At 49.2% G+C, this 24,726-nt stretch overlaps 1 protein-coding gene across 5 annotated transcripts in view; it reads right to left on the bottom strand.

Annotated features, from left to right (window-relative positions):
- Nucleotides 1–5,509: 5,509 nt before the first annotated feature.
- The window catches only part of SLC6A1 (solute carrier family 6 member 1), a 41,599-nt gene continuing 22,382 nt past the window's right edge, over nucleotides 5,510–24,726 (bottom strand). For 4 of the 5 annotated variants that reach the window (XM_045192404.3, XM_053930318.2, XM_024556483.4 and 1 more), the window contains exons 2-16: nucleotides 24,545–24,649; nucleotides 23,085–23,427; nucleotides 22,555–22,686; nucleotides 21,895–21,995; nucleotides 20,951–21,060; nucleotides 19,216–19,348; nucleotides 16,122–16,256; nucleotides 15,788–15,891; nucleotides 15,412–15,536; nucleotides 14,043–14,155; nucleotides 13,548–13,679; nucleotides 12,138–12,240; nucleotides 10,996–11,096; nucleotides 9,925–10,092; nucleotides 5,510–7,859 (exon numbers count right to left, since the gene is read on the bottom strand). In XM_045192404.3, the coding sequence (XP_045048339.1) occupies nucleotides 7,755–7,859; nucleotides 9,925–10,092; nucleotides 10,996–11,096; nucleotides 12,138–12,240; nucleotides 13,548–13,679; nucleotides 14,043–14,155; nucleotides 15,412–15,536; nucleotides 15,788–15,891; nucleotides 16,122–16,256; nucleotides 19,216–19,348; nucleotides 20,951–21,060; nucleotides 21,895–21,995; nucleotides 22,555–22,686; nucleotides 23,085–23,322 (1,800 nt within the window). In that variant the 5' untranslated portion in view covers nucleotides 23,323–23,427; nucleotides 24,545–24,649 and the 3' untranslated portion in view covers nucleotides 5,510–7,754. The remainder of the gene's footprint in view (nucleotides 7,860–9,924; nucleotides 10,093–10,995; nucleotides 11,097–12,137; nucleotides 12,241–13,547; nucleotides 13,680–14,042; nucleotides 14,156–15,411; nucleotides 15,537–15,787; nucleotides 15,892–16,121; nucleotides 16,257–19,215; nucleotides 19,349–20,950; nucleotides 21,061–21,894; nucleotides 21,996–22,554; nucleotides 22,687–23,084; nucleotides 23,428–24,544; nucleotides 24,650–24,726) is intronic. The other variant, XM_053930320.2, reaches the window with a different exon arrangement.

The following is a 24,726-nucleotide window of genomic DNA, read 5'->3' as shown; positions in this document are numbered from 1 at the left end:
ACCAGCAGATTAACAGACACAAAATTATCTAATTATCATCTAATCTACATATCTTACTCAAATTTCACCTGTTGTCCCACTAATGCCCTTTACAACAATAGGAAATGCATTTTTTTTCTGGCCCAGAATCTAATTTCAGATTATCCGTTGCATTCAGTTGTCACATCACCTTAATCTGAATGTTCTTCAATCTTTGTCTTTTATGACCTTGACATTTTTCAAGAGTATAGGCCAGTGGTTTTATAAAACGTTCCTCAATTTGGGTTCCTGGATTGTTTTACACAGTGTTTCTTGGTTGGGTTGCTTTTTAGAAGGCAAACCCTGGGCTCCAGCTCAAACTTTCTGTACTGGAATGGGGGAGGTGGAGCCTGGGGATCAGCTCTTTACCTGGCTCCCTCTCAGGACCGCATGGGCGCTGTTGGTTTAAAGCTATCTTCTGAAGAGGCAGTGCTCTGGGCCTCTGGGCTGGGGCTACCTGGCATGGTCCTTGTAAACTTGTCTTGCTTTTCTACTCTCTCCAGACTCACTGAGCTAGTGTAGGCCCTTACATCCAGATTGTCCCCAGAAAAGGTAGGGACAATCCCTGAGGCTCCCCCAGAAAAGAGGCAGAAGCCCCCAATATCCACACCCTGGGATTTTCCTGGTCTCCCTCTGGCCTGCACTCTGCCTGGTGCCTCGTGTGTGTCTCTGCCCATGGAGGCCACTGTGGTGTCCAGTCCTGTGACTGACAGCTGTGTGGGCCTGGGGGAGTTGCATCCCCTCTCTGAGCTCAGGATACTCATCTGTAAAAGGAAATAATAACCTTCATGGGGGGGGCAGATTGGTGGAGGGAGTAAACAGCATTCCACGAGAAAGTGCTGGGCAGGAAGAAGGCATGCAGGAAATGGGGTGTCCTTTCCCTTTTCTTGTTCTTGTATTCCTGTGATTTGGAGGACGCTGTGGGAGGGGAAGGCCCGCTGCAGCACTTTGGGATCCAAGGTAGTGTTTGAACAAGCCCATACTCTCCCACTGGTCTGGCTGACAGTGTCCCAGCATCGCCTGTAGCCTGAGGCTCTTGCCCCCCCCCCCAGCCTCCCTCCTCCCCATCTCCTTGCACAGGTGCCTGGCCTCACAGTGGCCAATCTCCCTGCCTGCTCCTGCTCTTTATCTCCTGTGCCATTTAAAGGCTTTCACCCAAGCAGATCTATCCCATTTTTAATTCTCTCCTGGTGTCTGCTTCTTTTCAGACCTGAACTGACCCAAACCTCAAAGAAAACACCAGTGAATCCCCTTAAAAACGTTAGGTGAAACCTCCAGTGAGCACAGTGCTGGAGACCCTGGTTTCTCCTTGGATAAAGCTGCTAGGTTTTCCATCCTGGTGGGGCCCCCACCCTCGTGAGCACGTTTCAGTGCAAGGAGACTTTCCTCCCAAAGCCAGATGTGGACGGTCCTTAGCTGTGTGAGCATCGTAATGAGATGGTCTTGTCTGTAAATTGTCCCCCTCCACAGTGGCAAGCTCATGTGGCTTTGTGCTTTTAAAAAAATACAGTTTATTATGTATTTTCCATTATAAAAAGCAATACTGTGTCTGTGGCACAGGCGAGAGGTGTTAGATGTCAGAGTGAAGACACATCAGGGGCCAGTGTGCAGAAAAACGGACATGGAAAGGCCGGAGGAGGTGAGGCTGGGCCACTAACCTGAGCATCATCTACACCCTGTGGGCTGCCGGGAGGGGTCAGGAGAAAACACTTGGGAGCGGGGTGGCACCTCCTTCCTAACTAGCGGAGACTCAGCACATGCTCATTTTCATTGTCGATGTTGTCACTGCCATCACTGCCAACATCGCTGGGCAGCTGCTCTAAACAGCCCCACAGCAGCGTGGGGAGCCTGGGGTGTGACCCAGAGAAGTTTCCAAGAGGATCATGAAAGGGATGGTTTGTGAGGACAGAGAGGGGAGAGACAAAATAAATACTAACAGCCAGAAGCACGAGGGCGGGGGTGGGGGAAGAAAAGACCAGCATCAGTGAATTCATCAAAGAAATAGCAGCTCAGTTATTAAGATATGTTTGGCTGTGAAACTGGAAATGATTTTGAACATAACAAGCCCTGGTTTGGGAAAGAGTGTGGGGGAGTCATCACCACGGGTACTTCTAGGGGGAATAAAGATGGAAGACAACTTAGCTCTCGGTGTGAGTGCCCTTAAAAATGCACAGGCCTCAAAACCGCCTCAGCAGTCCCACTGCTGTGAGTTTATCTGAAGAAAAGAGCCATCAGCGCACAATTTGAGCCTCAGGACTGGGAGCCATTTTTGTGATCTTGTCTATTAGCTCCATCCAGGGTCATGGTCACCCTGCCAGGAAGTTTACTCCTCAAAGGAATCCGCACGGCTTTGATTTTGAAGAGGAGAAATGCAAAGTCTGCAACCAAGTATTTCATGAGCTGATGGATATACAGACCCCACCTGAGGCCCTGGACTGGTGAGGGTCCCTGGAGAGACCAATAGGGCGACTGGAACCTCCTTTTTCATATGCACAGAGCCCAGAGGAAATCGCATAATTACCCACGGGCAGGGTGAGCTGGGCGCCCGAAATGCCACATGGCTTCGTTTTTGTCTGGAATGACAACAGCTCAGTGCTGTCACCCCGGTTACCTCAGGAGCTCTAATTAGCAGCCACATCTGATTGATAAAAAAGGGGGGACTTATTATTAAGTGACAGTTTGGTAGACAAAATCCTTCAAAACACAAGGCTCTGGGTGGGGGATGAACCTTGATCTCAGGCACTATTGCTGTAATAACACTTGCTATTCTTCGTGTACTCATTTTGGGCCAGGCACTATGCTTTGTGCTTTCCTTGTTTGAACTCATTTCACTTTAACTACAATTTTGTGAGGAAGTTGAGGCATAAAGAGATTTCACTGACATGTTCAGACATGCATGGAGAGTGAGTGGTAGAGCCAAAACTCACATTCAGGGCTGTCTGACCCCAAAGCCAGAGACCTTGATGACTGCTACATTGTCATTCCCTCTATTCACTCATTCATTCATTCATTCATTCATTCATTCATGTATTTATGGGGCTCCTCCTGTGTGTCAGGCACTGCTCTGGGGATTTAGGAAACAGCAGTGAACAAGAAAAAAGTCTCTATCCTCCCAGAGCTTCTGCTATATTGGAGGGAGCCAGACAAATTAATAAATATATGAACACTGATAATAAGGAATAAAGCAGAGTTAGGGGACAGAAAGAGACAGGGAAGGGTGTTATTTTAAGTAGGGTGCCAGGGAAGGCCTCTGGATGATGACATTTGAGCAGAGACCTGAATGAAGGGAAGGAACGGGGCTTGAGGCTGTCTAGAGGAAGAGCCAGAGGCAGCACCTGTCCCTGCCCCCCCTAGTACAGAATGGCAAGGGCTTCTCCCCCTGCCCCAAATCAAACTCCAGTGAGTTTGGGAGTCTCACTGTGTCATCCCTACCTGGCGAGTGGAGGTACTGAAATATGTGTGCCAGGAAACATGAAAACCTGATGCACTGTCTCATCCAGGATCAGACAAAAATCGCCGTAAAAGGCATTGTCGGGCCAGTTAGAGAAACTGGACATGGAGTGTAGATTAGATAACTGTATTGTAACAGTGTGAGATTTCCTGCATTTGATAAGTGTATTGTGGTTACGTAGGAGAATGTTCTTTTTCTTAGAGCAGATAGACTCATGTTTGAAAAGAAGCAGAGTCCAAATATCAGCAACTTACTTTCAAATGGATTAGCAAACTCATCATATTATTATTGTGTTTGTGTGTGTGTGTGGCGGGGGTGGGCTGTATTGTTCTAGCCACTTGTTAAGGTAAAACTGCATTTCCCAGAATCCCCTTCTCTGTGTGGTTCTGGATTAGAGTTGGCCAAAAGCAACACTGCCCAAGGTTTGGAAGGCAGAAGTAAAGCAGGAGCCATTGCTCTCTGGAGGTCTTCAGGATCGGATGCAAGGAGACACCTCTGTGCTCCCAGAGGTGCAGGAGAGGTCCAGCTTGTCCTTGCTCTCCCCTTCCCAGTGTCCTGCTGACTGGTGGCCCCAGGGTGTCCACCAGACATCCAGAGCAGGGAGCTACACAGAGGCCAGAGCCTCCCCTAGACTTTCCCCGTGGCGACTACTTTATTTGCAGGGTACGGTTCAAAAGGCAAGTGCAGGACCTCTTGTTCAAAAGCAGGAAAGAAGTGCTACTAAAGGTACTAAAATAAAGCTTTTCCTTCCTTCCATGGTCTTTCTCTTGACTGGTCATGGTGTTTTTTAATATCATCCTAAGCAAAGGAAAACTTGAAATCCAAATGTTTAGCATAAATTTCACTGTTCATCTTTATAGTATGCAAATGTAAGAGCATTTAATTCATAGGTGAATTACACAATATGCATTTGAAGTTTATACGTGCATATGCATGTCGATATTAGCAGAACAGTAGAAACCTGCACAAACTGTGTTGCTTTTATATCATTTCTTTGATTTTCTCACATTCTGCCAATACTCACTGTCTTCAGCTTACTGATAAGAAAAAGAACATATGGGTTCCCATGTCTTTCCTCTTCCTTCTATGCCATCATTTTCAGTGTAAGTGTTTGGCTAATACAGGGAAGTAACTTGAGTAAGAAAGCATATGACGAGGGTTCCTTGGGGATGGGTGTTTCTTAGAACACCAGTGCCTTCTTTCTGCTTTGGAACCAAGTTCTAGTTCGATAGGGAGTGACCTCTCAGGGCTCTCAGAGCCCCTGCTTTTCAGTTGTAGACCCAGACACATACCTGGTGCTGCCTTTGAGTCTCACTCAACTGGGTCACTGGAAGTCTGTGCTCACCAGGCATCAAGATTATAACATGCAAAAGGAGCAGCAGGAACTATGGGGGCAGGCTTATTGCCCATACCTCTTCTTGCTCAGGCTGGTTAGTGACTTAGCTCTGATCCCCAGCTCTCTCTCCAGACCCTCACTTCCTAACTTCAACCTCAGTTGTATAAGTTCTTGATCCCATAATAAATCCCTCACTCTGCAAATCTCACAGTGGTTCTGCTTTCCAGACTGAACTTTGACTGACAGAGAGAGTTAAAGTGTCACTCACCATAGCAACAACTGGGGAATCCAGGTGTCCCCTGAACCATCCTTACAACTTCTCTGTGGAATTCAAATTTTCCTAAATAGGATTTTCAAAATAAAATCAAAACAATTTAAAAATAATAATATTTTGAGTAATGAATTAATGAGCAAATGAATATCCTTGTTAACTATGTGTTCCTATTATCCTGCTTTTAGACCTTTATTTAGTTGACCACATTCAAGTTTTCTAGACTAGTAAAAATACCTCCCTTTGGTAGCAGAGAGTCATTTTTTTATCCACACATTCTGAAACTTTTTGGAAGTCCAGCTCTGTATCACTGGATTTAGAGCCCAACTCTCTCTCTCTCTCTTTCAGAGAAGAACAGTATCGCATGTGTGTTAGTCTGAAAAAAGAGGCTGCCGTGCCCCCACCACAAACACCGGAACGTCTGATGCTGTGTATCATAGAACCTTTATTGTTTTTCCTCTAAATTCTTAGGAATGTACATAATGTCCGTGCTCTAGTTATGACACCATTTATAGACATTTAAAATGCATCTTCGTTTATAAATATTTTACATTTGGTCCATAGAACAGATAATTTTACTAAATAATACTGTAATTTTTTAAAACAGGCTCTGTATATAGTTTGAATATGTTTATATTACATATATTTTTATATAGAGATAGATTTACTTGGTGTTCAGAGAATAAATCCTTATTGCAAAAAAAAAGCATATATGATAATACAATATCTTTTTTCCCCAGGGCAAATACTAAAAAAAGTTACACATATTCACAGTTCTCACAGTAATTGTACGACACATATTATTGTGCTATGTGAGTAGGTTTGGATGGAAATCAGTTAGGGGATTTCTTGCCAAACAGTGCACTTAGACGTGCTTACAAACATGAAATACACTGCATTTGTCTTGAAGAGACTTGGTCTTAGTTTCACATTGAAGAACAAAGAGAAAGTGTGAAGTCTTCCTGCCCTTACTCTAAAGGAATTCACACAGGATGGGGTGGGACCGTGAGACACAGTGAAGGGTTCCTTTCAGTCTAAGCCCTATACATTAGCAATGCATATGCAGTTGAATCATGAACTCGCCAGCTGGCATCCAGGATGCCTTAGAATGAGACTATGTTACAGATGACCGCAGGAAAAGGTTTTCAATTTCCTACACAATGTCAAACAAGACCCTATAAACCACGCATGAGGACGAGTGTACTTGTGTGTGCATTTAGATGTGTGCAAGTGCTTTCTGTTTTCTCTACAATAATGTGCTTAATATTCTGAGGGTAATACCTTATTGCAAGAACTGGTGTGCTGGTCACTGGTCACTTTCAGGTGAGAATGACAAAGATTAAAAAACCCACAGTCGCAGTTATTTACCACAGTTATTAAGGATTATTTGTAAAACACAGTTTGTGAACTAACTAGCTAAGGAGCTACAGGGCACAACAGACGATTTGCTACATGGGAACTCATCTTCCCAGCAAGTGAGAAACGCTGAGTTACTGGGGCTTGCAAGGAACTGTCCTCACCCGATTTGCCAATTTGCCGCCACCGCAGGGCCCATTCCGGAAAAGAACATAAACTACTTCCCAGGGAAGCAAGTTTTATTCTTGGAAGCACTTTGGGGGTGGGAGTGGGGGCCTGGATCAACACTAGCTCCTCAGTCAGTGGCTGGGTCGATTTTAGTGGCAGTGAGGGGATTCCCACTGAGGAATTTCAGAAAAGGTGAGAAGGCAGCAGCTTTGAATGGGGTGGCAGTGAGGGAGTTAGTTTAAAAAAGATTACTGGATCCATTTTGACTCAGGGACAGGACTTGACCGTGATTTCCTCTGCAACTGTTCTGTGCTTTGTAAAGACAGGCATCCTAAGAGCAACTGGGGCTTTGATTAGGGAACTTCCCCAGCAGGATCTTAGTTCCCCCAGAATGACGATAAAAAAATTAATTGTGCTTGTGGCAGTTTTCCAAGGAGCAGGGCCAGGTGCAATCAGAATGGCTTGCTGAGGAGGGGGCAGGAAAGCTTAGCCGCAGAGGTGCTCACTCAGCCAGTGGCAGGGAAAAAGGACAGATTGCCTGGGAAGCATGTCTGGGAACGCTGACTGAGGTCCTTGGGGCTTGTTTTAAAGTCAAGCTGCCTCGGGAAGGAGAAAACCGAAAAATGAAAGAGCTCCTCTGGCTCCCTGGTACTTACGAGTGAGCTCTCCCTAGAGACCTCTGTTATACAAAATGCCCTTGTCATGTGTACAGAGCAGCGTTCCGAGGGAAACGAACTCCTGCAAAATCCGAGATAACAGTCGTGGGTTTCAGTGGTAAGAGAACAGTCAGGGAAACTACTAAAAGCCAGGAGGGTGCAGCCTCACTGCGTCACACTCCCTGGCGGGGTAAAAATGATCTACCAGGGCAGTCACAAATGCAGACTGCTTGATGCTTGTGGGGCCCGGATCAAAAAGGTCACCGGCCCTCGGGTGCTGGAGCCATCAAGTATGTTAGCCCACGGCAGGACCCACCAGGGGTGAGACTGTCCCCTACCTCCCCTCTCTGTGTGGTGATGGTGTCTGGACTCGCCACTCGAGGTAGCTTGAGATAGATGGTATCTTCAGACATCAAGTGGTGGTCCTGCTCAGCCAGGCTGGGGGCGGGGGACTGCAGAGTTGGTGAGAGTGTCGGGTTGGGGAGCCTCCCCGCATCCTTAGATGTAGGCCTCTTTGCTGGCTGAGCTGCTGGCCTGGGGTTGCTCTGGACCATTCTCTGGGCGAACGATGTCTTCGCTGGGCTGGATCATGACCTGAATGCGCTGCGGGCACCGGGGAGAATTCGGGCTGAGGTGGAAGGAGACTGGCCGCTCTCTTCCCCCACCATCTTTTCAAGTCTATTCTGTCTGCTCTGCCTTCAAACTGTGCCCAGACTCTGGCCAGGTCTCTCTAGAGGGTGTCTCTAAACCCTCCGGCGCTCCCATACACACCCCCTCTCTCTTGGGTTATAGCAACTCCCTACTGGCCCTCCGCATCCATTCTTGACCATCATCCCCTTCGTCCTATCCTCAACACAGCAGTTGGAGGGTTATGTCAGAGATCGTGTCCCTCCTCGTTATGCAGCAGGGACTCCCACTTCACCAAAGTCCTGTAAGGCCCCATATGATCTGGCCCTTGTCATCTCAGACCTCCCTGTCCTCCGCTCATCCCCTCACTTACTTCACTCCAGCCACGCTGGCCTCCTTACTGCTCCTCACACACACCAAGCACACATCTGCCTCAGGGCCTTTGCACTTGCTGTACCCTCTGTCTGGTACATCCTTCCTTTCAGATAGTTTTACAGCTCCATTGCTACCTCCTTAGATCTTGGCTCAGTGTTTCTCCTCGGTGAGGCCTTCCCCAGCACTCCCTAAACCCTTTCCTACTTTATGTTTCTCCATAGTCCTTCTCCTCATCTAATGTGCTTTTATTTTGTTATTTGTTGATCTTCCTCTACTAGAATGTAAGCTCCAAGAAAGGTCACTGGCTGGGGTGACCTTTCTTGGAGCTTACATTCTAGTAGAGGTCTGGGGTTTTGCCTGTTTTGTTCAGTGCTGTGTCTCCAGTACTGACAGTGTCTGGCATATAGTAGGTGTTCAATACATAATCGCTGGGTGGGTGACTCTCCCACCACCTTCTCCACGCACACCCCCTGCAATCCTGCCTTGTCCCATAATGTGCCATCTTCTGACACGCCCTGCCCTTTCCTACCACTGTGCCTTTGCCCAGGCTGTGCTCTCCTGCACAAATGCAGACCTGACTGCCTTTTGAGGCTCAGCAGAAGGTAATGGAAAATAAAAACACTGAACCTGGAGCTGGAAAAAAAGGGCTGCAAGCCCAGGCTGTGCTGATAACTTACTATAAGGAATGGGTAAGTGGTTTCCTCGCTTGGCCTCAGTTTTTCAATCTGTGATAAAAGGAGGCTACCCAGCAACTCCAGGGACTGCACACACCCCATCACCACCTTCCCTATACTGCAGACCTGGGAGCCCCTCCTTCTGACTCTGGGTGGGTCTAGAGAGTACATGTTGGTGGGAAATAATGTTGAGGACCACTGATCAGGGTCTTCCCAGCTGTGGCCCTGTGTAATCTGATTCCCCACCTTCCTCAGAGAAATCTTCTCCACCTGCACTTGCTCCATTAATGTCCCTAGCACCTGGGTACCTCCCGCACTGCCTTGCTTCACTCAAGAATTTGATATAATTTAACGAAGAGCTGGCATGGACTTAGTAGGTGCTAGTGGGGCCCTGCCGGTGGCAGCGTGTCTCACACGCTTTGTCTTTCCTCGAGGGTAAGACCACGTTTTCTCTTTATCGAGCTCACAAATGAGGTCTTGAGTAAGCCCTCAACACATCTGATTCTACCCTTCATCTGCTTCAAATCCTTGATGGCTCCCCATTATCCTCAGAACAAAGTCCAAAGTTCTTGTTCTGCTTTCAAAGCCCTCCGTGATCTGGCCAGACCTTCGTAAATTCCCAGCCTCATCTCTTATTGCCCCCTGCACCCTCCTCCCTCTACCCTCCAGCCACATTGATCAGTTCATGCCTGTGGGCTTTGGCATATGCTTCCTGCCCTCTTCGAGGAACATTCTTTCTGCTTCTGTTTTTAAACTCTGGCTCACACTTAGCTATCTCCACTTTTAGGAAGCCTTCCCCAACCCTCCTCAACCCAGGCAGGGCTTACCCGCCTCTCTGATTTAACCCAATCATGGCACCTCTCACACTCCATTGTCATTGGCTATTGATTTATTTGCCTCCCCAGCTAGACTGTGAGCTCCATAAGGGTAGGGGCTGGCCCAATACAGTGGGGGAGGGGGACCAACGATGCAAGGGTGGAGAAGGGGCTTACCTGCTTCAGGGAGCCCTTTAAGGTGAGGAACATGTAGGCCATGTACCCAGGGATGAGGACCATGGAAGACAGAGCCATGAGCCAGCCAACGCCCTGGCCCCACTTGGGGAAAACATAGCTTCCCATGGTGAGAGGAGTCATCTGCACAGCACTGAAAATGAACACCCCCTGCGAGGGTGGAGGAGAGGGTGTGGGGGGCAGTCGGTCATGCTTATTGGACAATCAAGGCCCCTCCTTAGATCCTATAGCTGGTAGGTCCACTGTCTTCCACCCCTATTCTGAGGCTGACCCTCACAAGGACCCAACATCTTGGGAATCCTGCACTTGAGGCCACTTCCAATACATAAGGTGCCTTTATGCATGATAGAAGAAGGTACCCCACCTAGGAGGAGCAATAGCAAAAGAAGCCTTCTCTGTGATAACCAATAGAAAAGGGCACGCTTCTTGGAAGAACCAATATGAAAAAGACATCCTCTTTGGAAGGACCAATAGAAAAAGGTACCCTCTCTGTGAGGACCAATAGAAAAAAGCATCCCCTCTTCCAAATTATCCAGCTTGGCAAGCAGAAGGATGAATGTCATCTCCATCCCCACTGGCTGGGTGTCCTTGTGCAGGACACACGTGCAGTGGCCCAGCGGCCACACCAAGGACTTGGGGCAGCTCCCTCCCAGGCCTGCTCATGCCTCAGCTTCCCCTTGCAGAAGGAAATGAGAGATGCTGAGAATGAGAGACCTCCCTGTGTGGATAGCTTGGGCTTCAGCATTAGGCTGACTTAGTTTGAATGCAGCGCTGACACACTGGGTGATGCTGGCTGGGGTGCGCTGGTAAAGTGCTCTCCCAGCAGTAAAGTGAGGCAATGTTGTCTATTTTTCTGAGGTTTGTGAAAATTAGGTGATATGTCTGGTTTCATGCAGAGCACAGAGCAGATGCTCAACAATTGGGAGGTTAGGGAACAGGAGTCTGGGGTCTCGTCCATCCACCTCTGCCTCCGAAAGTTTCTCTCTGGATCCGAGCCTCCCCAGGACCCGGTCTGTCCTCATCCTAACAGGGCTGGTCAAGCCTTGTCCTTACCGCCACAATGATTGGGGTGAAGAAGGACCAGCAGAGCTTCCACCAGATGCAGGGCCTGGAGCCAACCATCTCTTGGATGTTGTCATAGAATCGGTTGACACCTGTGACATTTGGAGTGAAAACAGGAGGGATGGATGAGTTGTGAGCATGAAAGGTTAAACTCAAGCTGTCACTTTCTCACAGTATGACCACAGGTAGGTCACCTAACCTCTCTGAGTCTCAGTTTCCTTAACTGTAACATGGGGCTAATGCTCTGAAGGTGCTTGTTATCTAAGTATTCAATAACCAAATCCCCACAGCAAGTGGGTTGTGTGGGAAAGCAAATCACCTTAATGTGAAAATGTCTACCAAAAACTGAATATACTAACAAAACGTGTCCCCATCACTGTTAATGCCCCTCACAGGCAACATCTCTCCCGCCATTCCTGGGGGTAGGGACGGGTTTCCCTGGTGATCTGATGCTACCAGCGCTTGGTGATTGCACAGAAGAACCGCAAATCCTGCAAAGACCCACAGATGCCGTGAAGTTCACAAGTGATGCTGAGTGCTGCTCATGTTACAAGCAAATGCACTGACCAGGAGGATCAATAGCCCCAGGCCAGTTAGAGTTGAGGAAAGAGAAATGATGAGGAGGTTGAGGTGGCAAAGAAGACACATGATCACCAAGTTCTACGGGGGACCTCGGAGAACATTTTCCTCAAACACATCACCTTGCTGCGATCAAGTGTGGGGAAGGATATCCTTTGACTAGCACGCAGTTGGGTCTGGAAACTTAGGCCACAAAATAAACAAATAAAATCATTATTTCCTTCATTCTTTGTTCTAACATAGTGCATACTTTTAACTTTAGAATTTTTTTTTGTAGTTTTGGTTTCCCTTTTCTAGATAAAATTTCAAACAAACCATTTGATCCCAAAATTTATGAAGAAATTTTGGTTTCCATTTTAAATGAGTTTATTTAACTGTTCTTATGGTGTCTCCTAAACATGGAACCTCCTGTGCTAACGTCATTGAATTGTGTGAGAACTAAACACGTGAATGTATGGAAAGGGCCTGGTGTTCAAGTTGTATTGACTGAACGATAATGAAGAAGGGAAAAAATGGAATGAATGAGTGGGGGAATGAAGGGGGCTGATGCTCACCGTAAAACCAGGAGATGGAGACACATTCAAAGAACACGAGGAACAGCAGGCTCATGCCGCTGGCAGAGTAGTAATCAAAAAGCTTGAAGACATAAATGCCCCCCTGCAGGAGGAAAAGCAGTGAGAGCAACGCCACTTTTGCTAGGGACCAGCACGTTCAGTTCACAGTCAGCTTGGACTTTACAGTCCATTGAGGTTGGGGTTAGGCTAAACTGCAGCAAGATGGTTTGCGGGTAGATTCCAGGAAGCACTTGTGACCCTGAGAGGATGTGAGTGTTGATTCTCTGGGGACTGGGAAGAAGTGCGGGGAGTGAAGGGAAATGTCCCATTTCTGGTAAGACTGGAGGGCAGAAAGAGGAGCCATCTGTCCACAGTTTAATCAGTCAGGTCCCTCCCCTGCTTAAAACCTTCCATGGCTTAAATAAGACAATAACATAATACATAAATAAGTAGAAAGATATAAAATAAAATCCAAATTCCCTGACCTTGAAGGTCCTGCATGATTTCTAGTTCTATATCCCCCACTTAGCCCTCGACTCCCTCTGCCCCCACCACACTGACTTTCTTTCTGTTGCTCAAGTTCACCAAGCCTCTGCCCACCTCAGGACCTTTGCACCTGCTGTGCTTTCTTCCCCTAACTATATCTTCCCCTTGCTGGCTCTTCCTAGAATTTGAGTCTCAGCTCAACTATCACTTCCTCAGAGGGACTGCCCCTGACTCCTCCAGCGAGGTAGCATTCCTCTGTCCTTGCTGCTCATTCTCTGTTCCACTATCTTCTTTTCTTCAAGGCATTTAATAACCTAATGTGTATGTCAGTCTTGTCCACCAAAATGAAGCTCCGAGAGAGCAGATACTGTCTGTCATGTTAACTGCTGAATCTCCAGTGTCATGCCAGGCCTACAGTAGGTGTTCATGAACTACCGTGGGATGAATGAACAGTAACTCTAAGTCTGAACTGTATTTGGATCCAGGGGTGGCTTTGTGGATCATAAATGAGATGCACAGAATTGAGCTCATGCCTTTAGGGTCATTTGTATTTACTGCCCAGTTCATCAGTTATGCTTTTGCCTTCTGAGTAGACTGGCGGGTGGAGGGAGCGGGCCTTGAATGCAGACAGCCTTGCTCATTACTACCCATAGAAAAAGAAAAGTAGGAATGAGAGGAAAGGTCAGTGTCGAATTCAAAGGCCCAACTGACTCCACCTGACTCTCCAGTTAATTTTTGTGAGTCCTTTGAAACTGAGCCCCTGCAGTCCCTCCTGCAGGAAGCAGGCCCTGGTGCCCCAGGCAGGGTTAGAGTTGCAGTGTGTGCTGGGCTTGGCACGAAAATGTGGAAAGTGGACTAAGACAAGGCTGGGAGTGGCCCTGGGGCATGCAGCACCACAGGTGTGCCGGAGCTGACTGAGCTTACCTGGGTGATGTTAGAGAGGCCAATCAGGTAGGAGACGATGCAGACAGCAGCAATGAAGAGCTCCCTGCGGTTGCGGAGGAGTCTGGGGTACTCATCCACCAGGGCCGTGATGAAACCCTCCACAGTGCAGAACTTTAGGGGGAAAGAGAGTCAGCCAGCTGCGCAACGGGCCCCAAGCCCAACCCAGCCAAAGCCTGACTCTGGCAGGAGACTGGAGAGCCCAGAAGCATCAGGACAATAGGGCCTGATCTGCCTCTGCCTCCCTTTGTGAACTCAGGAGAGTCCCTTCCCTTGGGCATCAGTTTCCCCATCTCAAAAATGGGGAATGTGGCCGAACTGTTTTCTGAAGTTTTGTGCAGTGGAACATTCTAGGGGTCTGAAATTCCTGGCCATCTTCCCAGGGGGCCTAGGGCAGTGGCCTCCTCTCCCTGTTTTCTCCCAGATGGGCAAGGCTGGGGAAGGGGCTCCTCCAGGTGCCAGGGAGAAGGTCGTCACCTGGCTGTCGATGCCCAGCATCAGTAGCATCGAGAAGAAGAGAATGGCCCAGAGGGGAGAGATGGGCAGCTGGGTCACTGCCTCAGGGTACGCCAGGAACGCCAGCCCGGGGCCTGCGCAGAAAAGGGTAAAAAATAAATAAATAAAATGTACCAAGCACCTACAGCATACTCAGTGCCCACCTACTTTCTTAGCTTTATTTCGTCTTCTGGGAAAGCTTTTGGGTGTCGTTGGACCCTCTTTCTACATGAGGAAAAGAGTGTGTGCGCGGCAGGGGAGGCTGCAGGGTTGGGTCCAGAGACGAGGGGGCCAGCACAGTGAGAGGAGGAAATGCAGAGGCTGGCCAGCAGTGGGGACAGTGCAGGGGCAGAGAGGTGACTAGATGAAGAGCTAGTTTGGAAGCACAACGGGCAGGTCCTGGCATTGGTTGGTTTGCCAGTGAAGGTGACAGAATGGTCCGGGGTGATGCTGGGGCTCCAGCCTAGACACTGGATGGCAGAACCCTTCCCTGCAGTGGGGAGCACAGGGGAGGAGGAGGCTTGAGGAGGTCAGTTTGGGACATGTTGTGTTTGAGTATCTGGGTGGGGTGATATTCAAGCAATCAGGGAAAACCTTGGGAGGAAAAGGAAAGACACTCTAATCTCCCTGGGGTCTGGCTCTGGAAAGAGGGGTGGTGGCTGCGAGTTCCAGAGAAATGAGGTGGCAGATGGCCCCGGTGGGGGCGATTAGGACCTCAGTGGAGAGCATTCCTTCCCACATGGCCAGCCCACAGTGGGGAAGTGGCTAGTCATGTTTCCTTCCCGAGCCTCTGGGCCTCTGCTGTACACGCAGAGTGACGGGTCCTCCTGTGTGCTGCTTTCCTGGCTGAGCAGGAAAGAGAGGTGTTGCCTGGGGGGTTTTTTGCACCCTGTGCCAGACTGTGGAGAGCAGAGTGGGCATAGCCCATGGGGTGGGAATATTTTTGGAGCTCAGAAAAATGCATGGACTTAGGTGCTTTGTGTCACGGTGGTGAACATGTTTGAGTTGGACTAATGTTTATATCCCTGGGGGCAACAGCGACTGCTCTCCCCCCAGAGATCCAGGATTGTGAGGGAAGAGCCAGCATGGCCATGCTTTGTAATCAGCCAGGTCTGGACTCAACTCCAAAGTTCTACCACCTTTCTAGCTCCCTGAGGCAGCTGACCTCAGTGAGTCTCAGTTTCCTCATCTGTGAAACAGGGATAACAAGAGCTAGTGTTAGAAAGATTCGGGGGTACAGTCCATGTAAACGCTCAGTGGGCTGCCTGGCACACAGTGACCTCAGTGCAGCGAGCCAAGGTGGCGGTTAGCCCCTCCCTCTCCAGGAGCCCTGGTCCTGTGTGGTGCTGACCTGAGGCTGCCACATCAGCAATGGACCTCTTGGTGACGTGGGCCATGAAGCCCACGATGGAGAAGATGACAAATCCTGCAAACATGCTGGTGCATGAATTGATGCAGCAGACGATGATGGAGTCCCTGCAGAGAGGGAAGGGCACAGTCAGGGAGGGGGTGCTGGCAGCAAGGTGAGCAACTGGTTAGCAAAGGGCAGGGCCGGGGAGAGTGTCCGGGAGTGGGGCTATAGGACAGGGGGGTCCACCCCGCACCCCCAAGGAAGGAGCAGAACCAGAAGACGTGGCCAAGGGGATTGGCTCTGAGAAAGATGGAGTTGACAATGGAGAAAGGCCTGCAGCGTGGCTCCAGAGGAAGGAGCTCCTGTGCGTTAGCACCTGTAAACATTGTTGTGGAAAGAATTGTAGCTCCCCAGAGCGATCAAGGATCCTAGGCCCAGCCCATAGGAGAAGAAAATCTGAGTAGCAGCATCCAGCCACACCTACAGGCAGAATGATTAAAAAACAGTCAAAATTGTAATCACAAAGCCCAGTGCTCCAGGGCCTGTTACGCGTGCTAACCAGCTCTACCTGGCAACAATCCCAGTTTACCTAGGAGGGTCAGGGAGCTACAATAACTTATGCTAATGCTGGTCGGCCTTCACTCAGAACTCGGGTGTGCACTTAACCAGGCCGGTGCCCTCTGGTACCCAGGGCCAGGAGGACTGCTCACCTCAGAGTCCGACAGCTTCCGGAAGTTGGGTGTGATGTAAAAGAGGATGCCTTCCTTGGCCCCCGGCAGCGTCACTCCACGGAAGAACAGGATGATCAGCATGATGTAAGGATATGTGGCTGAGAAGTAGACCACCTGGGAGAAAAGTGGGTGACGGTCACACCCCCTCCAGCGCACCTATGCCTCCTCCTTCCCCACTTCACCTACATCTGTACCTGTTGTGGCTCTGGGCTTGGTTCCAGTTCTCTTCCTCCAGGAAGCCTTCCTGGATTCCTAACCTGTTCTGCTTGCTACTTTTCTGTAGCCCCTCCTTGGAGTCAGAACCAACCAGTTCAGCATTAAATTTTTTCTTCCCCTACCCATCCTACTTTCTGATTTCTGTTTAAATTAAAGTAATACATGTGGTGACAGGAAAATTTAAAAATCACATGTGAACACACTATTAAAGTTGTTCTCAGCAGCCTATAGAATGTAAGTTACATGAAGGACAGGGCTTGTCTTGGTCACTTCTCTGTTTTTCCAGTGCTTAGAACAGTCCACGGTATATAGCAGGTGCTCAGTAAATGCCAGGCAAATACGTAAGTGCATGGATGTGAACATTTTACTGTTCCTCTTTTGAGACTTCCCTTTGCATATATGATCACATTTTCTTACAAAGTGAGGCTCAAATTATGTACTTACCTTTTCATTTAATGTGTTAAAATTAAAAAACACACAGCTTTGTTTCTTGTTTTGTTTACTAAACATTGTTTTATTGTCTCATAACAATGTGAGCTTTAATTACACCAAGTAGCCCCTTAATAGGTTTCACCATCCATGGAGATGGCCTCCAATTTTATGTGAATCTCAATAATACTACATAAAACTTTTTCTACAAAAGTAGGCAAATTATACTAAAAATTTGCTACAAGTTATACTAAAACAATTATACTAGCCTTTGGAAAATATCTAGAAGTGGAGTTACTGTGAAAAAAGGAATAAGCCTCTCGGACGCTTTTGATCCACACCGTCTGGTTACCCTCCAGAAACCGAGGCTTGTCCAGCGCCACAGACAGACCTTTCCTGCACAGATGCCAGCACCGGGCATAATCATCTTAAAAAAAATTTTTTTTTGCCAAATTGATCATCAGAAGACTGAGATCATTGTCGGAAATTACACTGCTTTGCTCCTAGTGTGAAAGAGCAATCTTCAGGTTCAATGACCTTTGTACCTCAGAGGCATGCTTAGCATAAATTGCTCTCTGGGTTCTCTTCATCCCCCTGCCTAGACTCTGAGATTCTGCAAGGTTAGGAAACGTGGCCATAATCCCATCGCAAAACCACCGCACTTAGAATTAGGAACAGGGGATTGAGAACCATTCGTGTCACCCACAAGCTGCATGACGTTGGGTCAATTTCTTATCCTCCCTGAGCCTATTTTTTTCTTTCCTGGAAAATAGGTACAATCCACCTTGCTACTCAGATAGGTTGGTTGCCTGAGGACATAAAACATACTTAATATTTGTTGCTCGGTCTTGCACTTCAGTATGTCTTTCATGTTCAGCATGGAGCTAGGTACACAGTTGGTGCTCAGTAAATGCTTACTGATGGATGGGTTGACACTCAAAAGATGCAGTGAGAGAGGCCATACTTCCTGTCCTCAAGAACTAGCCAGTTTCATAATGTAGCAGGAACTCTAGATACCACCCAAAAATGATTATAATCGATGTCTTGTGTTGAGAGCCCACTATGTGCTAGGCATCTGCTATACACTCTGCATAGATTATCCCCCCCATCTTTGTGACAACCCTGCTGTAAGCCACTATTAGTGTGACCACTTACAGATGAGGAGACTAAGGCTCAGAGAAGTGAACTGACTTGCCCAAGAGCACACAGCTAGGAACCAGGGACTGAGATTCAAACTCAGCTGTCTCTTCTGAAGCCCTTAGGCCCTCCATTCTTCTGCTTCCAAAAGCTGGGCCTGGAGACAACTGTGCCCTCCTCCTGCCTGTGTAGCCTGAGGACAGAGCAGAACTGCTTTGACACCCGCCTTGAATCTGAGAACCTGTTAGGTCCTAAGTTCCCAGTAGACTGAAATAGGGCAGTTTTTCATCAGCTGTACCCATGCCCAAGTATGGAGTTCATTAAGGTTCTATTCTGCTTATTTAGCTTCTCAGGTAGTCTGAACCTCCCTGTCTCCAGCCTCAGTCAGTTCAAATCCTTTCTCTTCCTTACTTGCTCTAAGACCTCGGACAACACACTTGTCCTGAGTTCTTTAGGCCAAGACCAGTGAGAGACTCGGCCACCTTCTGTCCCTGGACTCATGGGGTGGGGCTTAAAGGGGGAAAGAAGTAGGGGTCCAGTCTTCCTCCCCCTAGTTTGATCAGCAAGCTCCCTCAATGTCTTCAGGCCGAACATCCCAACGTGGCCTGGCTCTGCCCTTGCCAGTAATACAAACAAAAACAAGAACTCCCCTTGCTAGCTCCTGAGTGCCTTACAAAATCATGGGCTCATCTGATTTGCATAACAAACCAACAGATAAGCAGAGCTATTAACCCCCTTTGTAGAGGAAGAAACTAAGTTTCAGAGAGATGAAGTGACTGGCCCAAGGTCACACAGCCAGTGAATGGCTGAGTTGGGATCTGCACTCAGTACTATTTGAATACGAGGCCTGAGTATTTGACTACTAATCAATCCATCTCTGCTGCTCCTCAAAGTCTGGGATGTGGAGTGTTCACCCCTGGACCTGCCCACACATAGGACAAGGCTGGGACAGAGTAGGTGTTCAAGGTCAATTTGTTTAATGGTCCATGAGAAGCATGTGCCCTCTGTTTCGTGGTGGCTCTGCCAGGTCTGAGGTGGTCTCAAGAGACTTAATGTGAGCCTGGCTCCATTAGGTACCTGACTTTCATTATTTCCTTTAATCCTCGCACCTCCCCAGCAGAGGTAATGTTATTCCCATTTTACAGGAAAGGAAACTGAGGCATAGACAGACAAAAGGACCTGCTTAAATTAAGACTGTATAGTGTTCCTGGGAGGTACAGACTGCTTGCCCAGGGTGGATATCCCTCTGTAGACCCAGCCCCCTCCAGTTCCCACTGTGCACATCACTCACCTTTCCAGTCCAGCCAACACCCTTCCAGATACAGAAATACACAAGGATCCAGGCAATGGCCAGGGTGATGGCCAGAGGCCAGCGGATCTGACCTGGCTTATCCAGACCGTCTGTCATCTGATGCATGTTGCGCCTGATGGAACAGTGGAGGGAGGAGGTAGTCAGGTGGGGCTGGAGTGACCCGGGGAGTGGGGGCCAGTGCATGGACATGAGCACTGTTCTCCAAGATAATTGTGCTGACATCTGTGAGCACTAAGATCTAAGAGCTGGGTGGGGACTGTGGGGTCCATTATACTAATTTGGTAGAAAGTGCCGACCTGTCAATGCCTTAATTCAGCCACCACTGTCACTCACCTGGATGGCTGCAGTAGCCTCCTAGTAGGACCCCCCCACCTTCACTTTCTCTCTGTCCCCACTCCAGGCCCTGGGGATCCTGCTAATTGCAAGCTGGTCATGTCACTACTCCCGTTTAAAATTCTGCAATGAATAGCTCCCTATTGTTCTCAGAATGAAGCCCAAACTCTCCAGGTGGACCCTGCAAAGCCTTGGGGAGCTGGCCCTGTTTCTCTCTACTCTTGGCTCTCACCACAGCCCCTCAAACTCTCATAACATTTGACTACTTGTCACCCCATCACTCCAGCCTTGGTTGCTCTCCCCTGACTCCAAGCCTTCATGCATATTCCTCCTTCTGCCAACACCTGTCTTCCCGACCTTGTTTTTCATCTTTACATGCTACTCCTTACCTGGGCTGGTCCAGGTGCTTCCTTAGGGTCCCCACAGCTTGCCGTGTGTTCCTCCTCTTAGCACTGGTTGCCTGGTGCTGCCACTGCCTGTTTACTTATCCCTGTCTCTAACTAGACTGGCACATAGTAGGTGCTCAAGAAATGTTTATTGAACAAAGGGTTGAATGAAAAGCCTAGACATGTGTGAGATGGATGTATGTGGGAGATGTCTAAAAGCAGAACCAGCCAGAGCAGAATGTGATTTTTATTTGTAAGGGGACAGCCTAGCCAAGGACGTTTCAGCACAAAGAGATCGGCGTCACCTGTTCTGGCACCTCCTGAGAATGGCTCCTCCTGGCAGCTTTTCCAAGGTGCAGTGGAACCTACCAGGTCGCTCCCAGGAGACCCTTTCAAGCTGTCCGGCATAGATACTCCCTTTGTGCCATGGAGATTTGGGTCCCAGGACCTCTTTTTTTGGAAATTAATGTTCCCAATGTTCCTTCTATGATGAAACAGTCAGTGTGGCCTTCACTACCAACGGAGTGTGTGTGTGCACGTGTGTCTTCATGCCGGGTGACTCTGGACTGGTTTTCAGGATAAATCGGGATTATTAGCCTCCTCTGTTGATAGTTCTCGGCCTATCATGGTTATTCCCCTCTGCTGGCCACTGTCCACCCTTCTCCATGCCACTGGCTCCCTTGCCCTCTGGCTTCTTCTGGGTTTGACCAATAGCAGGAGCTTGGAGGGTGGGAGGAAAGAGATGCCAGGATTATCCTCCTGCTGTTGCTTTGTCTACAGCTGGGTTTCTCTGTCAAAGGTCTAGTGCACGTCTAGCAGCCCTTCCAAGGTTCAGCTCTCTCTGGGGGAGGAACGGGCTTCACCCTTTCTTCTCCCTTAGCCCTGCCCACATCTCCACAAACCTTCACTCAGCTCTTCCAGCAGCTTTTTGAGGGTGTCTCAGTGCCTGCGGGCCCTGGCTGATATGCCACCCACCACAAAAACCCTGCACTCACTCCCAGAACTCCACCACAGCACTGGTCATGTTGGTGGTGTTCACGATGCTGTAGTTGGAGAAGCAGCGGTCTGTGTTCCAGGGGTTGTCACACTGTTTCCACGGCAGTGTCTGCAAAGAAACAGTGGTGCAGACAAGCCCTGTTACACCCCCAGGGGCTGGAAACAGTGGTCCTAGCACACTGTCCACTTTTACGGTCCTCTGAGCCTCCTCACAGCCATTATCTCACCCCCCTTTCCAACAGCTCCCAAATGTATGCCATGCTGTGAGCCCCTTTTTGGAGATCAGAGAGGAGCAGCAGCATGCTTGAGATCACACAGCTCCTAAGTGCCATTGCTGAGATATGAACCTGTAACTTTTCACTCTGAAAATGAACTTTCCAAGCTTCACCACTGGTTTTGTGTGTCATCTTGGGGCCACTTCCCAGTATGTGACTTTGGGCGAGAGGCCTCATTCATTGGAGCCTGTGTACACTGTTGTCAACAGTGAATAGTTTACAGTGCTTGCTCTTTGCCAGGCACAAACCTAAGCACTTTATACACATTTACTCCTTAATTCTCATAACTCTGGGAGGTGGGTTTCCCTTTTATAAAATGAGAGTACTGAGGCTCGGAGAGGTAAGACCTCATTCCCAAAGTTGCACAGCTGGTACACAGTAGGGTCAGGGTTTGAACCTGGGCCCATATAAGGTGGGCTAACAATGCCCACCTTAGAGGGGTGTCATGAGAGTTAGACGTTAGCCCACACAGTGCCTGGCTCAGTGCCCGGCCTGGAGCAGGGGCTCAATCACTGGGCTATAACTGTGGGGAGACAAGGGCTGCTGAAGTCCATCCCCTACCCCGGCTGCTGGAGGAATAGCCCTGTCCACAGAACAGTGGTCCCAGGGGATGGCATGTGGTTCTGGGTCTGGCTCCTTCTCGAGGAGCAGTTGGAGGGGCCACTCACCGTGGTGAAGGAATTGTACAGGTAGTAGATAGCCCACGAGATGATGACAATGTAGTAGATGTTCAGCCAGAAGGACAGCACAGCAGCGGCGAGGCCCACGCCTGGAGTGAACACACCATAATGATATTCATTTAATAACCATAATTTCCCCAGTGCGTGTCGCTGTTATCATTTCACACAACGTTTACAATCTCACTTGACCTTGGAAAGAGGCAGGAACTTGGCTAAGGTCACATGCATCTGGCAAGTGAGGGAGCCAGGCCTTGAGTCTGAGCTCCCCCCTCTCCCCACACAGGTTGCCTGAAGGTGGGGCTAGGTCTGGGCTTGCCAGCAAGCATGCTTCTCCCTGTATTCACCTGAGTGTCTGTCAGCAACGAGCAAGGAAGCTAAGAAAGCTGCACCCAGCACATGACAGGGAAACTCAGGGGAATGAGATCACAGAACAGGGCAGGCTGATGTGTGTGTGGGGGCCTCTGGATTGGGTCCTCCTCTCTACCAGCATGGTCATCTGGCCCCTTGTAACAGCTCCACTCTGCTCAGGTGTGGCTGAGCAGCTCCCTCTGTCCAGAGGGGTCAAGCGTGTTGAGAAGGCTCTGGCTTCACCACCATCCTGTGAGCAAAGTCACTACCACGACCCACAGCCCCGCTCTGCAGACTTACCCTTGAACATGGGGGCCAGCTTCCACACCCCCAGGCCCCCAATGGATGTGTACTGGCCTAGGGAGCACTCCAGCAGGAAGAGTGGAACCCCCGCAAAGATGAGCGTCAGAAAGTAGGGGATCAGGAAGGCCCCTGTGGGGTCAAGAAGAGAAACGCTTGTGGCCCCATAGCTTTGAAGAAGCCCCAGTCAGAGAGAGCATCACGGCAGGGCATTCTGGGGTCCCTGCCATGATTTCCTTACACTCTGCCTGAAAAGCAGCACCCACAGCCAAAATGAGGCCCAAGGATATTCTCTGCTCAAAATATATGCCCCACACTTTGCAAATGAAAAGAAGTTTCTGATATTGACAGAGTACGATGGCCCTTTGGGAATCCTTTAACAAAAGGGCAAGAAACAGGAGGCGGGGCCTGACACTCCTTTTGGAGCCTTTAGGGGACCCATTCCCCTAAGGTTGCCCCAGAAAACATCTAAGAGGGACACTTTCTGCAGGGTCCAGGCCCAGCTGGAAAGTGGCCAGGCCAGCACCTACCGCCGCCGTTTTTTCCGCAGAGATAGGGGAATCTCCAGACGTTGCCCAGGCCAATGGCATAGCCCACGCAGGACATGAGGAAATCGAAACGCCCCTTCCATGTGTCCCGGTCCGGAAGGTCCGCTGCCTTCTTCTGCACTTTGACCACCAGGGTTTTGGGCTTGTCATTGGCCACAGGGACCTCGCTAACCTCTGTGGAGATCTGCCCATCAGCCACCTTGCTTCCATTAGTTGCCATGTCTCGGAGTCTGGACGCAGGGGTCCTGGCAGATGGACGTGCAACGTCAGCTCCAGTCCACGTGGACAGCAGTTTTGTAACTCAAGGTCACCCTAGAACAGAGGGCTGGGGTGACAGGCAACGAAGGGAGGCAAGATTATGGAGTTGCCCCAAAGCAACAACAAAAAATAACAAAAAACTAAGGGCCCAAGAAAGCTCCTATAAGCCCTCTGCCTCCCGCCAGGCTCTGCTCCCAGAGGAAGGGGGGTGCCTCTTGTTTCCAAAGACAACATGCAAGGGTGTGGTCTGCTGTGTCCCGAACTAGCTTCAACTCCAGCCGTCCAGGTCACGCGCCCTCCGTTGTGTGTCACACTCAGAGGAGAAGCCAAAGGTGATCACACTTCCAGAGAGAAAAGTTAAGTGATCCCCGTCTTTGCCTCCCAGGGTGCAGATTTTCATTTTGATGCTGTAACAGTCATAGCAGCGTAAGCGATGGCAGATCTGAACGTGGGGCTGAACAGGGAGGTGTCCTGGCTGCGGGTGGTGGGTGAAGGTGGTATATGAGCACCAACACTGACCGTGATCAAAGTTCTCTTTACCACTTTCAAGCTGTGTGGCTTTGAGTAAACTTCTTGACCTCTCTGGGCCCCACTCTCCCTACCTTTTAAACTGAGGATGATACAGATATCCCTCATTGGGTTCTTGTTCTTCACTTATTTATTGAGACTCACTGTGCCTGGGAAATAATGAGAACTTTTTGCTATTTCATCAGCAGTTCCCAAGACTGGCTATATTTCCAAGTCATTTGGGGAGCTCTTTATAAAGACACATTCCCAGCTCCCACCCAAGATGTGCCACAGCAGAATGCCTAGGAGATGAGCCCCAAATCTATACTTCTAACAAATCCCCTAAAGGAGGTTCTTATAATGGGGGAGCCAGCCCCAGACCCCGGGCGAGGAAGGACCACTGGCTTAGATGACCTCTCTGACCCTCAAGCATCCGCTGATGTTCTACCTACTGCACACTTCTGACCTCTAGTTCCAGAGAAAGTGAGGAGTGGAGACTGGACTCAGTCCAGCCCTGGGTTTAAATCTCCACTCTGCCTTTTACCAGCGGAATGGCCCCAGGTACTACTCCTGATTGCTTGGCTCAGTTTCTCCATCTCTATAATGGGAGTAAGGCTATCTGCCTTGTAGAATTGTGGCAAAAATGAGCTTTCATGGCTTATAAGAATGCTTTTCACCTGACTGGTTCGGAAATGGTTGATTTTGGTTGTTGATATGACCTGATGATTTTCTGTGGTGGGTCAGCTCCAGAGCAGCTCCTTCTGCAACTCCTGGGTAAGAGCCTGCAAAGCGGAAGAGAGGAGGGGCAGTGAACTGGCAGGCGGCACTGACAGGCAGCCCTGGGCAGAGAGCAGCAGGG

Source organism: Desmodus rotundus, chromosome 8 (assembly GCF_022682495.2).
Source record: "Desmodus rotundus isolate HL8 chromosome 8, HLdesRot8A.1, whole genome shotgun sequence".
Classification (NCBI taxonomy): Eukaryota; Metazoa; Chordata; class Mammalia; order Chiroptera; family Phyllostomidae; genus Desmodus; species Desmodus rotundus.
This window is presented reverse-complemented; position numbering and strand designations above follow the sequence as displayed.